At 47.3% G+C, this 17,251-nt stretch overlaps 1 protein-coding gene across 2 annotated transcripts in view; it reads left to right on the top strand.

The window, feature by feature from the left end:
- The window catches only part of LOC137541205 (formin-H-like), a 174,937-nt gene extending 157,896 nt beyond the window's left edge, over nucleotides 1–17,041 (top strand). For both annotated transcript variants that reach the window (XM_068262386.1, XM_068262387.1), the window contains 2 exons: nucleotides 12,648–12,731; nucleotides 14,713–17,041. In XM_068262386.1, the coding sequence (XP_068118487.1) occupies nucleotides 12,648–12,731; nucleotides 14,713–14,826 (198 nt within the window). In that variant the 3' untranslated portion in view covers nucleotides 14,827–17,041. The remainder of the gene's footprint in view (nucleotides 1–12,647; nucleotides 12,732–14,712) is intronic.
- Nucleotides 17,042–17,251: the final 210 nt, after the last annotated feature.

Below are 17,251 nucleotides of genomic sequence, written 5' to 3'. Positions count from 1 at the left end.
GAGCCCAGGCTGCAGATTCAAAGATGCTTTGCCCGGGCTCCTTCTATGCGCACAGTAATTACAGTGTCAGATACACTGTAACTACACGACGGATTTTGCGGCGAGAGGCGTCGGGTGATCTGCGGCGGTATGTATGCAGGTGCAGCTACATGGGGGGCTTCTACAGTGTGCGGCAATCCGACGGGGAGCTCTGGGGGTCTCCTTATTAAAGGAGACCCTCAGATGCTGCAGCGGAAGATGTCGATGATGTTCGGCGGGCGAGTGCGCAGGTGTGGGGAGTGAGGTCGCGGTGCTGATGGACAGCACCACAGCGTAAACCTCACTCCCCATCGCCCGGTAATAGGTAGCATCGCTCAGGCTTTCGCCTGAGTAATGCTCCTTAACGGTCGGCCATCGCACGAAGGATATGGGCAATAGAATTTGCCGGTAATCCTCGCGTGATGGCAAGGTGATAAGTAGCTTGCATCTGCAAGCTACTTATCACCTTGAATAGGATATGGCCCTCAGTGTTTATTATATGGAGAGCTGTATTGGCAGAGCTCTCCTGCAGCTTTTTCACAATTGACAACAAGAGCTAATTAGACAGGTTGATCTGCCTAAACAAACACAGAACACTGAGAAGTGAATTTCTTCTGCAACTACTGTATATATGAAATAAAGACTTCTAATTGTGTGCTGTGCAAGAGTTTGGGTCTGCTTAAAGCTCTTTCACTCAACCACACTACCTGGCCCCGCCCATATTTAAAAAAACTTGACAAGGTTACACAGCAGGTTGATGAAACTGGCCTGCTTCAGCTACAGTGGGTGATTCAAATAAGGGGGTTATTTATATTTCCCACCTTGATAGATGTAGATCAACTGTGTGGCCCTGCCCCATGACCTGGTCAAATATATGAAATATAGGCAGAGGCCGGTAGTGGTAGCTTAGTTGTGTTGAAGAGTTTGAAGACAATGCACCTTCGATAAAGAGGTGTAATTATGGGGGAGCAAATTCCGGGTGTACGCACATCTCCATGGGGAGAGGGAGCAGTGCCGTGGTGCTGATGGACAGTTCCACGGCACAAAACCTTGCTCCGCTTTGCTTGATATACAGGAGCATCACCAGGGTAATAGCTAAAGTACTGAGCATGCACAGCCACCCATCTTTGGAAGCACTCAGAGACACAACTCCCAGAAGTAAACGTAACTTCACTGGGGGACAGCGCTCTGAACCAGGATACCGAGAGGTGACAGGGAAGGCTCAGTTGGATTCAGAGCCTGTCCAGTATTTATGTATTTGACTTTTTATTTTATTTTTTACTACAAATTTGCTTTACTACTCATTGCACAAGTGAAGCTGGCGATTGGATTTGCCCTTAATCCTCGTGTAACGGCCAGGTGATAAGTAGCTCCTATGCTGTAAGCTACTTATCACATAGAACAGGATATGGCCCTATGTGCTAAAGGAAAATGTTGTTACTGGCGGCCAGGGGCGCCTCTAGCCATTTTGTCACTCCAGGCGAGAAAATCTGTGGCGCCCCACCCCATGGCGCTCCCCATGAAAATAATGGTAATGCTGCAGCGTTTCACCAGGAATTACTCATAATGCGGCAGCGTTTCACTAGAAAATAATTGTAATGCTGCAGTATTTCCACAGAAAAATACGCAATGCGGGCAGCGTTTCACCAGAGAATACAAGTAATGTAAGGCTGCAGAAGTGAGCTTACGGGCTGCGGCCAGTAAACTAACACAGCGTCTATTAGACACCACAAGCCTGTTTAACACCTGGGGACACAACATCGGTCCCCCTCGCACAGCACTCATGACCGCCTGGTCGGCCTGGCACTCTACAAGAGGGTCAGAAGGAGGCACAAAGGGACACAGAAGGAGTCACAGGGGGACTAACGGAGGTTCACAGAAGGAGGCACAATGGGGCACAGAAGGAGGCACAGGGGGATAGTGGAAGGTGCAGGGGACAGAGGTGGCACATGGAGACTGAAGAGGAATATGGAGACAGAAGGAGGCACAAAGGGAGACAGAAGGAGGCACTGAAGGGTAGAAGGAGGCAGAGTGGGACTGAAGAAGGAACGAGGGGGCAGAGGTAGCACAGGGGGACAAATAAAGGCAAAGGGGACATAAGGAGTCACAGGGGGGCAGAAGGAGGCACAAAGGGCCACAGAAGGAGGCAGATGTGGCACAGGGGGACTGAAGGTGCATAGTGGCTAGATGATGTAATGGTTAAGGGCTCTGCCTCTGACACAGGAGATCAGGGTTCAAATCTCGGCTCTGCCTGTTCAGTAAACCAGCACCTATTTAGTAGGAGACCTTGGGCAAGACTCCCTAACACTGCTACTGCCTATAGAGCGCGTCCTTGTGGCTGCAGCTCTGGTGCTTTGAGTCTGCCAGGAGAAAAGTGTGATATAAATGTTCTATGTTTGTGAAGGAGGCACATGGAGACAGAAGGAGGCACAAAGGGAGACAGAAGGACAAACAGGGGGTCAGACATGGCACAAGGGACTGAAGAAGGCACAAGGGACAGAAGGAGGCACAAGAAAACAGAAGGAGGCACAAAAGAGACAGAAGAAGGCACAAAGGGGGAAAGAAGGATGCACAAGTCACAGAGGTGGCAGCTGCCTGCAACTTACGCTAAGTAGATGCAGCAGAAGCAAGTATTAGAACACTCATTGGGACAGGGCTTAGTCTGGGGGTGGGGCTTAATTTGGGGCGGGGCTTAACCCAGCAACATGGCGCCCCCCAGGACCAATGACACTCCAGGCAATGGCCTGTACTGCTGGCGGCCAGGGGCTTCCTCCAGACCCATGAGGTGTGTAGGCTCCCTTGCTTTCCTCTGCGGCCACTCTGTTCACTTGATATGGCCCCCTTATCTCTTCTGTGCATCAACGGGCTGGCCGTGTGAACCCCAAGTTGTGCTTCCACAGCCAGGAACCTTCTGCACCTGCAGATAGTATTGCACAGGTACAGGACACTCCCAGACATGGGAGCGGGGCAAGGGCGTGCACACGGCCGGGCCACACAAACGCAGAAGCACACAACTGCCTGCAATGGGCCAGATTACTGGGAGGAATATCAAGTGAATGGAGCGGCCGGAGAAGATGTCAAGGGAGCCCACACACCTCATGGGGCTGGAGGAAGCCCCAGGTAAGTATAAATTCCCCCAGTAACAACATCTCATGTACACTTTAATCCTTTAAATAGGTGCTAAATTCATTTAAAACTTTTTCGCTTGGCTGTTAATTGTTAATGAATCATCTGTTGAAGTGAAGTCAGCAAAATTCTGTAAAAAAAAAAAAATGGGATAAAACAAGGTATTTAAGTCAGCGAAGACGTTTATACCTCATCTCGGATAAATGAGATCTTTCAAAGGTGTTCAGTGAAAAAAAAATGTTGTTATTTGTTGTCGGGATTTGCTCTTTAAGTCTCCCAATTACTCACACTAATAACACAATATGACACTCAGATATGCATTTATATTGCCAGAAGCCATTAGTAGGAACTGGCATGCCTCCTTCAGGAATACGTGCTGTTTGAGAGGCTTGTAGAAAGTTGCATTTGAAGTGTTCCTTTTATTCTTGACATTTAATGACATTTCAACACGTACTTCTTGAAAACTCTGTTCAACATATGCTAAGTTGCTAACGTTGTTTTTGTGAGAAATTGTTTGAAGCTGAAGCGATTTCGGGAACAATTCGCCTGCAGTTAGGAACGGCCATGGATTATTACAGAGTGAAAATATTAGCATTAAAGTGTGACAGGAGGCATTATTTCTCCCGCTTTAATAGTCGCCATCCTAAAAGAATGCCGGCCATTAAAGGAAATCTAAAGCCTGTCAAAAAAACAACAACAGTTGAACTTACCTGGGGCTTCTTACAGCCCCCTGCAGTCACCTTGTGCCCACGCTATCCTTCCGAGACCCTCCAGCAAGCAAAGGCGACTCTCTCAAAGCTGTCCAGCCACGCGCCTCCTCATCGTGTTCTCTTGCACGGCAGCATTCTGCGCATGCACAGTATAAGAAAATCGCTCCTGCACATGCGCAGAACGCTCCCGATGACAGCAGCGCGATCAGAGCGCGTGCGGCACAGGGTCGCGCATGTGCAGTGGCCTCCAACTGGCGGCGACCGGCCAATTTTGAGAGGGTTGCCGCTGCTCACTGGAGGGTTGTGGAAGGATGGTGCGGGCACTGGATGACTGCAGGGGGCTGAAAGAAACCCCAGGTAAGTTCAACTGTTTTTTTTTTACAGGCTTAAAGTGAATGGGAACCGCATTTAAAAAAAATGAGACAGATACTTACCCAAGGAGAAGGAAGGTTCTGGGTCCTATAGAACCTTCCCGCTCCTCTCCTGGTCCTCTCAATCCAGTGCTGGCTTCCCCGGTAGCAGTATTTGACTAAATTAGTCAAATACTGCTTTATCCGGCTGAAGGAGGCTTCAGAAGTCTTTAGGGAGCCCAAGTGCTCCTGAAGAAGGGCGGCCCTGTACTGCGCCTGCACAAGCACGCTCTCTTGCATGCTCACGTATGTGCAGTATGGAGCCGCACATCTTCAGGAGGACATGGCTCCCGAAGACTTCGAAATACCCTTTCGGTGGGGGATTGAAATGGGGGAAAGCCAGCACAGGATAGAGGGCACCGAGAAAGGAGATGGAAGACTCTATACGACCCAGAGCCTTCCCTCTCCTTAGGTAAGTACTTGCTTCATTTTTTTTAAATGCGGTTTCCATTCACTTTAAGAATCCCTTTAAGGATGAAGTGGCGGAATTCACAAAATCGCTTTTTGCTGTTTTCATTATGTTTCATCTCATGAAAACACGTCTGCAGTAATTACTCTGAAAAACATTGTATGAATCAAACCTTAGTTACATGACACCAGATTCTATTTCAGAATTTTTTAGGGGGCATCCTACGTAGCTATCACTGAAACATAGCTCCAAGGCCGGTTCTTGGGCAGTGCGGGAAGGGTGACCGCCCTAGGTGCAGAGTGGCAAGTAGAAGAAAGGGGGCGCAGGCAGAAGGACATAACTGCTCTAGAGCTGGTGATGGGCAGTGCAGCAAAATGGAAGAATTAAGATTACCAGTGCCATCACCTTCCTTGACTCCTCCTGGGCTGCCTGCGTCAGACATCAAGTCAAGTCATCATCACGTCACCACTGCGTGATGACACCTGATGTCCTGTAGCGGTACTGCAGGCTGTCAGTGCATGGCACCCATGGAGGAGTCGGCTTTCCGGGCTCTCTTCGCCTCTGTATTTTTCTGGGCCCTGCTTACTCCTGGATGTGCAGCTGGTCACTAGTATGTAGGCAGATTTACTTGTGACCTGTGGCTATGTGTCTGTCCCTAAAGAGTAAGGGTTTGCGAGTGGGGGGTGGGGTGAATTTTTACACCCTCTCCCTGGGTGCAATATAGCCTAGAAACTGACCTGCATAGCTCTTTATTGATTCATATTAAAAATGAGATTAAAAAGGGGCTTCTGTACAGCATCAGCCCTGCTGTTTCAGGCAATAACAGCCTTTCATCAGGGTGAGCAGTCCTCTAATAAACTCAATTAACACATTGTTTAACCCTCCTGGCGGTTTGTCAAAATCCGCCAGGGGGCAGCAAATACGTTTTTTGTTTTTTTCCTTCATGTAGCGAGACGAGGTCTCGCTACATGATAGCCGCTGCTCAGCGGCATCCCCCAGCCCCTCTGATCGCCGCCGGCAATCGGAGATCAAGAGATCCCGTTCAAAGAACGGGATCTCCTGGAGGGCTTCCCCCGCCATGGCGACGGGGCGGGATGCCGTCACCGACGTCATCGACGTCGTGACGTCAAAGGGGACTCCGATCCACTCCACAGCGCTGCCTGACACTGATTGGCCAGGCAGCGCACGGGGTCTGGGGGGGGGGTCTTCGGCTGAGGCGACGCGTTTAGCGGCGGATCGGCGGGTAGCGGCGGGTAGCGGCGGCGATCGGGCACTGCACGCAGCTAGCAAAGTGCTAGCTGCGTGCAGCAAAAAAAAAAATTATGCAAATCGGCCCAGCGGGGCCTGAGCGGTGCCTCCCGGCGGCATAGCCCGTGCTCAGCACGGGCTTATCGCCAGGGAGGTTAAATACCCCTCAGTGAACAGAGCATGCCCAAGGTGGAAACTGGGAATGCCCCCATACCAACGGACCTGATGGGGAATTGAAGTATGCAGAGAAGCCACCAATCAGACAGAGCAGTGCATACAAAGCCAATAGCAGGCTCCAGCCTTGGCTTTGTCTGCAATCCCACAGGGCCAATCCCAGGGCCACTCCACTCAGGCCATGGGTCCCCAGACTCAGTGTCCTCCTTTGCCAACTGTATCGCGTTCCCTTGGATGGAATTTGCCTCAACAAGCTTCTGAGTCCAGTTTGCAATGGCCCTCCTGTGTGGAGGTGACAGCAGGGGCGTAACTAGAAATCACTGGGCCCCCCTGCGAATATTTGGATGGGCCCCCCCCCCATAGGTGCCAAATAATCGTAATGGGGCAGCGTTTCACTGTAAATTAATTGTAAAGTGGGCAGCATTTTACCAGACAATCGTAATGTGGGCCAGAAAATCGTAATGTGGGCAGAGTTCACCAGAAAATCGTAATGTGGGCCTTTAGAAAATCATAATGTGGGCAGAGTTCACCAGAAAATCGTAATGTGGGCACCAGTCACCAGAAAATTGTAACGTGGACAGCATTCACCAGACAATCGTAATGTGGGCAGCATTCACCAGAAAATCATAATGTGGGCAGAGTTCACCAGAAAATCATAATGTGGGCAGAGTTCACCAGAAAATCGTAACGTGAGCAGCAGTCACCAGAAAATTGTAACGTGGACAGCATTCACCAGACAATCGTAATGTGGGCAGCGTTCACCAGAATATCGTAATGTGGGACAGAAAATCGTAATGTGGGCAGAGTTCACCAGAAAATCGCAATGTGGGCAGCAGTCACCAGAAAATCGCCATGTGGGCAGCAGTCACCAGAAAATCGCAATGTGGGCATCAGTCACCAGAAAATCCTAATGTGGGCAGCAGTCACCAGAATATCGTAATGTGGGCAGCAGTCACCAGAAAATCCTAATGTGGGCAGCAGTCAGTCACTAGAATATCATAATGTGGGCAGCACACACCAGAAAATCCTAATGTGGGCAGCAGTCACCAGAAAATCCTTATGTGGGCAGCAGTCACCAGAAAATCGCAATGTGGGCAGCAGTCACCAGAAAATCGCAATGTGGGCAACAGTCACCAGAAAATCGCAATGTGGGCAGCAGTCACCAGAAAATCCTAATGTGGGCAGCATACACCAGAAAATCGTAATGTGGGCAGCAGACACCAGAAAATCGCAATGTGGGCAGCAGACACCTGAAAATCGCAATGTGGGCAGCAGTGACCAGAAAATCGCAATGTGGACAGCAGTGACCAGAAAATCGTAATGTGGGCAGCAGACACCTGAAAATCGTAATGTGGGCAGCAGGCACCTGAAAATCGTAATGTGGGCAGCAGTCACCAGAAAATCGTAATGTGGGCAGCAGACACCAGAAAATCGTAATGTGGGCAGCAGGCACCTGAAAATCGCAATGTGGGCAGCAGACACCTGAAAATCGTAATGTGGGCAGCAGTGACCAGAAAATCGCAATGTGGGCAGCAGTGACCAGAAAATCGTAATGTGGGCAGCAGACACCTGAAAATCGTAATGTGGGCAGCAGACACCTGAAAATCGTAATGTGGGCAGCAGACACCTGAAAATCGTAATGTGGGCAGCAGACACCTGAAAATCGTAATGTGGGCAGCAGGCACCTGAAAATCGCAATGTGGGCAGCAGACACCTGAAAATCGTAATGTGGGCAGCAGTGACCAGAAAATCGCAATGTGGGCAGCAGTGACCAGAAAATCGCAATGTGGGCAGCAGACACCAGAAAATCGTAATGTGGGCAGCAGACACCTGAAAATCGTAATGTGGGCAGCAGTGACCAGAAAATCGCAATGTGGGCAGCAGTGACCAGAAAATCGCAATGTGGGCAGCAGACACCAGAAAATCGTAATGCGGGCAGCAGACACCTGAAAATCGTAATGTGGGCAGCAGTGACCAGAAAATCGCAATGTGGGCAGCAGTGACCAGAAAATCGTAATGTGGGCAGCAGACACCTGAAAATCGTAATGTGGGCAGCAGACACCTGAAAATCGTAATGTGGGCAGCAGACACCTGAAAATCGCAATGTGGGCAGCAGTGACCAGAAAATCGCAATGTGGGCAGCAGTGACCAGAAAATCGCAATGTGGGCAGCAGACACCAGAAAATCGTAATGTGGGCAGCAGACACCTGAAAATCGTAATGTGGGCAGCAGTGACCAGAAAATCGCAATGTGGGCAGCAGACACCAGAAAATCGTAATGTGGGCAGCAGACACCTGAAAATCGTAATGTGGGCAGCAGACACCTGAAAATCGTAATGTGGGCAGCAGACACCTGAAAATCGTAATGTGGGCAGCAGTGACCAGAAAATCGCAATGTGGGCAGCAGACACCAGAAAATCGTAATGTGGGCAGCAGTCACCAGAAAATCGTAATGTGGGCAGCAGACACCTGAAAATCGTAATGTGGGCAGCAGGCACCTGAAAATCGTAATGTGGGCAGCAGGCACCTGAAAATGCCCCTGTGTGTGGGCAGCGGGCAGCAGCGGGATACATACCTTCTTCCTTGCGTTCCATCGCCGCCTTCTCGCTCTAGCGGCTGACGTCCCTTCCGCTTCCGGAAGTGACGTCAGCCGCTAGAGCGAGAAGGCGGCGATGGAACGCAAGGAAGAAGGTATGTATCCCGCCGCCGCTGCCCGCTGCCCACACACATTCACTAGCTGGAGGGGAGCGCAGAGGGGAGAGCCCCGAGGTGAGGGAGAGGGGGGAACTTCCCCTCTCCCCGCCGACTGTGGGCAAGGCTTTCCCCTCATGCTGCCACCCCTCCAGCCCCCCAAAAACGGCCCCGAGCGGGCCCCAGGGGGGGGCCGGGCCCCCCCGCGGGCGCAGGCGCTGCAGGGCCTATTGCTACGCCCCTGGGTGACAGCAAAAATACAGGTTCTCACACAACCTGTATCAGACAGCAAGTTTGTGGGCAACTCTGAGAAAGGATGGGACAATCACATTATAGGAGATGGAGATTGGGCATATGATGCTGACCGCTGCACAAAATTTGCAGCAGTCTTCTCAAGAAGACTACATGTAGTTGATATGGGGCCAGACATTGGCCCAAGGACAGCCAATTGGAGTCACTGACAGAGAAGGAAACCTAAGTTTGTTGGGATATGTCAACTCTAAAGCAATATGTCGCAGAGTGAATCGTACCAAGAAGAAAAAAGGTTCCCACCACAATATACTTTACTATTCTCACTGACTGTTCCTTAATAGGACTTATTATCTCTTATGAGGAAGAAAAAAATAGTGGACCTTAGATTGAAGATCACAAACATAACATCAAATGTTTTTAAATATGATAGTCTACAGCAGTATGATGTCCTACATAAGAAGATGTGTGATAATATTGCTAAATTGGAGTCTATCATAACTAAGACCAAAATAATTAAATATTTGAGAGATATTGAGGATAATAGGCAGAAGAGGGTTTACAAATGGGGAGGTGGCATAGTTAAAGACAATACTAATATCTTTCTTCAAAATGCTGACAAATGGGGGGCTGTAGTGGTCCTGGATAGTGAGAGCTACAGAGCAGAGGCTCTGATACAATTGGAAGACAATTCGATGTGTCTAAAGCTCAGAGCTCTTTCTAGGAGAAACTCTTTGGACATGGGGGTTCTGGACTTTTTGATTGTTTGGTGTGAAACATCCAATCACCTTCATTTTTTCATAATTTCCCTAAGATCTGATTGGTTCCTTTAAATGTGGGGTCAGGACATGCCATTCCTGTTTTGCCCACACAAGAACAGGTTATGTGATTTCTGCTTCAAATGGGCGGAGCTTTCCAATTAAAAATGTTTGCATTGCAATTCTACAAATGTGGTGTACCTAATTACGTGTGGACACTGCGCATTACAGTATGAGGGATGTAGCACAAGACCACTTGGAGCGAGAATAGGGGAGCCTTACAGAGGGCAGGCCTAGATTTACCTTAGAGGAGCCTGTAAGCACAGATGCCCTGGCACCTAGACGTTGCCCTCTAGGAATCTACAAACCCCCACTGAACTGTACTGCAAGTGTGCTGACTGTCCCAGCTGTCACTTCTCACCTACTCCCCTTGCCCATATTAGGAAGCTACAGGTGCCCCTTAGTATTAGGTAGCCAGAGCTATCCTCAGCATTAAGTAGCTAGAGTTGCCCCCAAGTATTAAGTAGCTAAAGGAACCTCAATATTAAGGAGCTAGAGGTGCCCCTGACTGAAGGGAGATCTCTTCAATTGAATGCAGAGAGCAGGTTGAGTAATCTATCATCAAGACTCTGCATAGGGAAGGAGGGAGGGAGGCACTCTGGGAGGGGAGTCGGCGGCCCTTCTATCATCAGGTGCCTATAGGCACGTGCCTACAGAGACTTATGATTAATCCGGCCCTGACACATTGGTCCGAAACATGTCAGCTTCATGTGACTATCTGTGATTTTATGGATACGTCCACAAAAAAGATTTTGTAATTTGTTTTTGGACACCATGCTGACCCTCCTACTGTTTGTCTATTATCTGTTGAAATGGTTGTACTGGTCCTAGCAATGTCCTGGTCCTAGCAATGTCCTGGTCCAAAGGTGAGCAGTTTCTCCAATACTCACTATCTTAAATGTTGTGTGGAAGATACCAAGTAAGAAAGGGGAGCTGAGCATTTGTGACGCAATATATTTTGTCACAAAAGGAGGGCAGGGGACCATGTTCTTGCAAGCTAGGAGCTAGCGGATGAGGAAGTGAGTCTTTACATCCAGTGCAGAGGTGGATATGCCTCTGAAGAGGCGCTATGACTATGAGTTTATCTGAAGAAGATCCAAACGAAGCTGGCTTCTCCTTCAGTAAATCAAAAGCTCTTTATTGAAAAAGTCATTAACATGACATATCACAGGTAAAAATGGCTGTAGTAGCTGACAGCCCGCTGTTTCAAGCTTAGTAGCTCTTTCTCAAAGCCAGAAGCTATATATGATAAAGAGCTTTTGATTTACTGAAGGTGATGCCAGCTTCGTTTGTTTCTGCATTGTTTGATCATTGGTATAGTGATCTTAAAGCTACACCCTATATCCTCTTGCATGGCTGCTCCTCCACTTTTTTGTTTCTGCTGTTTACTGTATCTGAAGAAGAGCATTGGAAGATCTCCAGGCTCAGAGCATGGCTGGCATGGTATGGAAGGGAGTTCCACAGGAGAAGGGAAAGTTATGAGAAGTCCTGGATGCAAAAGTAAGAGGAGGTGACTAAAGTAGAGGATAGGGGGGTTTCATGTGAGGTGGGACGGTATCTGAAAATTAGTAAGAAAATGTATAGAAGGGTAAACTCAAGGAGAGCTCTGTGGCCCCCCCTGCCCTTTACTATATAATCCCTGGTGATCTAGTGGTCTAACCTTCCCTAAACATTCCCCTAGTGGTCTAGTGGCCCACATCTCTCCCCCCCCCCCCCCCACCGCAAAGATCAGCAGCAGGGAGTACAGCAGGGTAAGTATTACTCACCTTCCTCCTCACTCCAGCACTGAGCACCTGTGACCAGCATCACTGCAGCCAGCCCCATTCTGACACAAGTACGGGGTCTCGGCTTGCTGACATCATCAAGCCGGATCTGTATTTCAGTCACTACAGTGCTGTATGCTTACGGGAACAGTCAGGAACTGCGATAATCCCATTGGGCCGCCGCTACAGGACTATACCATGCAAAACCTCCAGACGGAAGAACACCTTCTTCCCGCAAGCGGTTCGGCTGCTGAACTCCAACCTCCCCCCGTCAGGCCCGCCTTCTGGCATGCCCTAGCGGGGCCTTCCAGCCAGCTCTCACCGACGTCCGCCCTGGTTCTCACTGCCCTGGGCACCATGGGGCCACCACCATCATCATTACTACTACCATTATTGTCATGACTATTATTAGTATTGGACTGTTCCTGCATGACAGGAAGAACACTATCTGATGACCGGGGTCTGTCACTAACGAGGGTCAGACCCACACCATCCATTACTGTAATTCCAACTGTCTGTGTTGTGTTGTACGTCTTGTCTTCCTATACTATGCTTATGCCATGTGTACCACAAATAATTCCGAGTACTGCTCTCCTGTACTTGGCGAAATAAAACTGATTCTGATCTGATCATCGGTGGAATGCGGAGGGTGAGTAAAGTTCGTTCACCATGTGATCGCTACAACCGCTGGCGCTCTTAGTGATCACGTGATCAGGAGCCAATTGGCACAGCTCCTGATTAATGCCAGAATATTAAGCTGTCAATTGACAGCTTAATATTCGGTCTCGTGTGCGTGTGATCACAGAGTGAACGAGTGGACAGTGTAGTGCGAAATCTACATAGTGTCCAAGGCTTACAGACTCAAGCATGACGTAGATGTCCACTACATTGGTCCGCAAAGGGTTAAACGGGATCAGTATTGCTGTGTACAAAAAAATATATTAAATCTAAACACACTTTTAGCACACCCATCTGGCTACTGTGGCAAATGTACCAAGTTTATAATGTGGTCTTCCTTGTTGCTCTTTTCAGGATATTGTTCAACAGTACAGAGCACAACAAGTGGACTTGGTGAAGAGGGCCGTTGAGATGAAGAAACTTTATAGCGACATTTTGGTAAATCTTATTAAAAATTGTTTATTGTTTGTACTAAACTAATGCCCATAAAATGCCACAAAGTTCCAGTGACAGCATCATGCAAAGTCTTCCAGCCACCATCCTGATGGCTTCTGGTGGAACACTTAGGCCACATAGCAAAAACCCATCCTCCTGCGGTAGCTACCGAAAGTGGGCACAGAACAAGCACCACCTTACCTCTTCCTTTGCTGATATTGTTGAAGGAAGGGCATGGCTGTTACAGCCACTTAAAACCTTCTCCAATTCTGGTCATTGGCAGTGAAGAGTGTGGCATCGTGGATTATGTTATGTGTGGTTGTTAGAGAGGTTAGTGATGACTAATTACTCAATTTTGCTCCTGCTGTTCCCTATGAAAAAGACGTGTAGCCCATCGTCATGGCATTGCGACTCCAGGAAGTCAGAGTGGTGCGAAAAAGAGCTCAGGGGAGGGGGGCTAAGTATGTAATCCTGAAGGTGAGTATGAAGGAGGTTTTGTGGGTTAGAGACCCTTTCTTTCTCTTAGGTGGTAGGCATAAGTCTCAAATGGCCCAAAAATAAAGTCATTTTGTCCTCCAAAACAGTTGCCCACTGTCTTTCTAGAAGGAAAAAAGGCATTCTTTTTAATAGGTTACCTATAGTGTTCATACAATATTTTACCTCTCTCATTGCTGGAATCTACATCTGCTTCATAGGACAACAGTAATTAGAGGGATATGGAGGCTGCCACATTTATTTCCTTTTAAGCAATACCAGTTGCCTGGCCATACTGCTGACCCTCTGCCTCTAATACTTTTAGCTATAGCCCCTGAACAAGCATGCAGCTGATCAGGTGTTTCTGACATTATTGTCAGATCTGACTAGATTACCTGCATGCTTGTGCCTGATGTTATTTAAACAGTACTGCAGCCGAATAGAAGAGCAGGGTTGCCAGGCAACTAGTATTGTTTAAAATGACATAAATATGGCAGCCTCCATATACTTCTCGCTACAGTTGTTCTTTAAAGGGAACCCGAGGTGAGAGGGATATGGAGGCTGCCATATTTATTTCCTCTTAAACAATTCTAGTTGCCTGGCAGCCCTGCTAATCTATTTGGCTGCAGTAGTGTCTGAATCACACATCCGAAACAAGTATGTGACTAATCCAGTCAGACATCAGTCAGAGCACCTGATCTTTCATGCTTGTTTAAGGTCTGTGGTTAAAAGTATTAGAGTTAGAGGATCAGCAAGACAGCCATAATATCCTTCTCACCGCAGGTTCCCTTTAAAGGACCACTATATCTGAGAGATATGACAGGTTTTAGAGTAGTTAATTCCTCATGGGGGGTTCTTAGTATTTATCTCCTTCTTTTCAAAAGCTTTCTTTGAATGGCAGTTGCTAAGTCTGCCAAAATAGTATGTAAGCGAGTAGCAAGGCTGGCTGGTAGCTCACTTTTTTAAAAGTTAGACTTAGCAACTGCTGTTCAGGAAATGCTTTTGAAAACAAAGAAAAAACCTGAGAATTCCTCATGAATAGATGGACTAGTCCAAAACCTGTCAGTTCTATCAGATTTTAACTGCTTACTTTTTTCGCTATAGTGGTCCTTTAAAGCTATAGCCGTTTTTTGATTAAACTAGAGTACCCCTTTAAATGATTTAGCAGCAATATTTAATAAACTTACTGCTGTCTTAGTACTTTTTTCATTTTCTTGCATTAAGCACTGTGTTGCTACTATGATTACCATCAGTGCCTTTTAGATCACTTAGAAGCGATAACTTTGCAGCAGTTTGCCTCTCTCCCAGTGGCAACTGCAAAATTGAATAAATCGCTCTGCGGAAGCCGTCCACAATATTATTTTAGAGGGACAGAGCCTGTCTGGAATACATTTAAGAAGCAATCCAAAAAGCCTTCACAGCACGAGCGTATTATCAGCCCTGACGCGGTTTTGATATCGTTCCCGGTTCTGAAGTGTAATACTGTCTGGTTTGTGTTTTTGCCCTACAGCATAAGTTCGCAGAAGCCGAAGACCAGGATTCACAGGAGATGTTTGGCTGGATCGCCACCTTCATAAAGGAGTTTCAGAGTGCCTACGCCGATATCAGGAGGCCGCAAAGATGACATTTCCCGATATCACCTCCGACGGCCCAGCGGCTCTGGAAAGACAATATTCTTCCTTCGTCTTTAGCAGTTCTTTGCTCCGACCAGACTGTGTAGGAGTGAGAGAGACGTTAATTCAATTCCGTACGCCTTTAATTCTCCATAGATTGGCTTGGTTCACCCGCATACGGACTTTTATTTCAGAATCAACAACAGTGAAGTCTGTTATATTGAAAAAGCCAAAGTTCAGGCACAGTTTTCTTTTTTTTTTTAAGATTCTTTATTTTTAGACCACATTTTTTTAGAACAACACATAAATCCAAGATGAAATCACTTTGCATCTGAATGGTATATAATAAACAAATAGGTCAGCAGTTCAGTTCACCAGTGCTGCCTACTTCTGGAACACACAACATGAATTCCGTTGACATTCAGTTAACGATTCTGGAAAACTACCAAGCTAATTGTAAACTTCTACTTCAGATTATATTGGCATATAAGTTTGTAAGGTTGCCCCCATATAAGCCTATGATAGTCCCAAGACCACCACCCCCCCTTCAAGGGGAAAGGTAGGTAGACAGATTGGGGATTAGACAGGTTGGGGCCCATCAACACCCAAAACTCCCAGCTATATGAAACAGTACAAGGACTCACGTGTGATCACAGGGTGGCCAAAAGGTCCTTGTCCATGTTTTCATTTTAGTGATTTTTCTATAGTAAAAAAAAGAGAACATCCTTCTTAGGATTCTCCATTTTAACTGTGTCTATCTTGAAGCCAATCCTGGTGTAATTTCCTCCCTTACTGGCCTCTGCCTGATTGTGTATGCATTGCCCACCTTCCTCACAGTCTTCAGGCATGCCCACCCAGCTCTGCAATAGAAAGTGCATTGTCTCAGCATGAGAAATATTGGCCAATCAGTGAGGAACAGAGGTGTGGGAGGGTAAAACAATAGGAAAAGAGGATTCAGCCAATCAGGTTGCATAAATTAAGTCTGAGGGGAAAGTAAAGAAGCAAAAAAAGACAACCCAGCATTCCCTGCAACTTTCTTTGTGTATACCAAATAAGAGTCAGGTAAACAGGGGAATGATCATTTATCAACAAGAAAAGTAATAGTGATTTTAACTTTTGGGTTGCCTGGTGTAACGATCGGTGTCAGCACACAGAGAGAATCTGATTATTGGTGATCTGCAGTATCACCAAGAATACAGATATAAACCCGATTATTGATGATCTGCAGAATCACCAATAATACAAGTATAACTAACCTCTGGACACCTATATAGTGTGAGTGTTTGGTGCAACAGTAATGACTTTGAGTGGGACCACCCGAGGAGCAGATGGTCCTTGGCAGTATGAGAAATACCTCCCTCTGGGAAGTGCGAAGACCTTCCAACAGCCTGAGACTTCCAAAGGGGTGGAGCCCCAGGCTGAATAGCAGGAAGGCTCTGTGGCTAAGTGACACCTAAAAGGTGGGCGTCACAAGCAGGACTGGAGACTAATCTCTCAATGGAGAGGGATAGCTCGCAAGGTCGGGCAGGCTAGGTCAGCAACACACAGGCAGATAAGGTACAGAGACAGAAGGCTGATTCGGTAACCAGGGACAGACAGGGTTGGCAACAGGTAATCAGATATGCGTAGGTACCGAATCAGAAAGCAGAAGGATAGTCAGGAATGCAATAGGTCATAACAAATATCAAACAATGCCTAGTCTTTGGTGTGAGGTCCGTGGTCTCAACACCCTGGAACTAGTCTGAGGTATAACACAATGGTAACACAGTATCCCTAGTCTTGGGTGTGAGGTCCGTGGTCTCAACACCCTGGAACTGGTCTGAAGTATAACGCAATGGTAACACAGTATCCCTAGTCTTGGGTGTGAGGTCCGTGGTCTCAACACCCTGGAACTAGTCTGAAGTATAACACAATAGTAACACTGTATCCCTAGTCTTGGGTGTGAGGTCCGTGGTCTCAACACCCTGGAACTAGTCTGAAGTATAACACAATAGTAACACAGTATCCCTAGTCTTGGGTGTGAGGTCCGTGGTCTCAACACCCTGGAACTAGTCTGAAGTATAACACAATAGTAACACAGTATCCCTAGTCTTGGGTGTGAGGTCCGTGGTCTCAACACCCTGGAACTAGTCTGAAGTATAACACAATAGTGACACAGAAGTAATCTGGCTCAGTGTGAAAATGTTAATGGTTCACTGTAAATAAACAATAAAAATGAGTAAAAAATGAGTACATTGTTTGAATGCTTCAGAACAGTAATGTGATTAAGTGCTAAATAACACTTATTTTACTTGAAGCATCTTCTAGTTTTCCAGACTGTAAGCTTGCAAAGGCAGTGCTCTCTTTACTATTGTTTCTTGTAATTGTATGTTTTGTTAAGACCTGTACATATGTAGGCGGACTGTCAACCTTAGGGTCAAGAAATGATCCCTTGGC

The sequence above is a fragment of the Hyperolius riggenbachi genome, chromosome 12 (assembly GCF_040937935.1).
Source record: "Hyperolius riggenbachi isolate aHypRig1 chromosome 12, aHypRig1.pri, whole genome shotgun sequence".
NCBI lineage: Eukaryota > Metazoa > Chordata > Amphibia > Anura > Hyperoliidae > Hyperolius > Hyperolius riggenbachi.
This window is presented reverse-complemented; position numbering and strand designations above follow the sequence as displayed.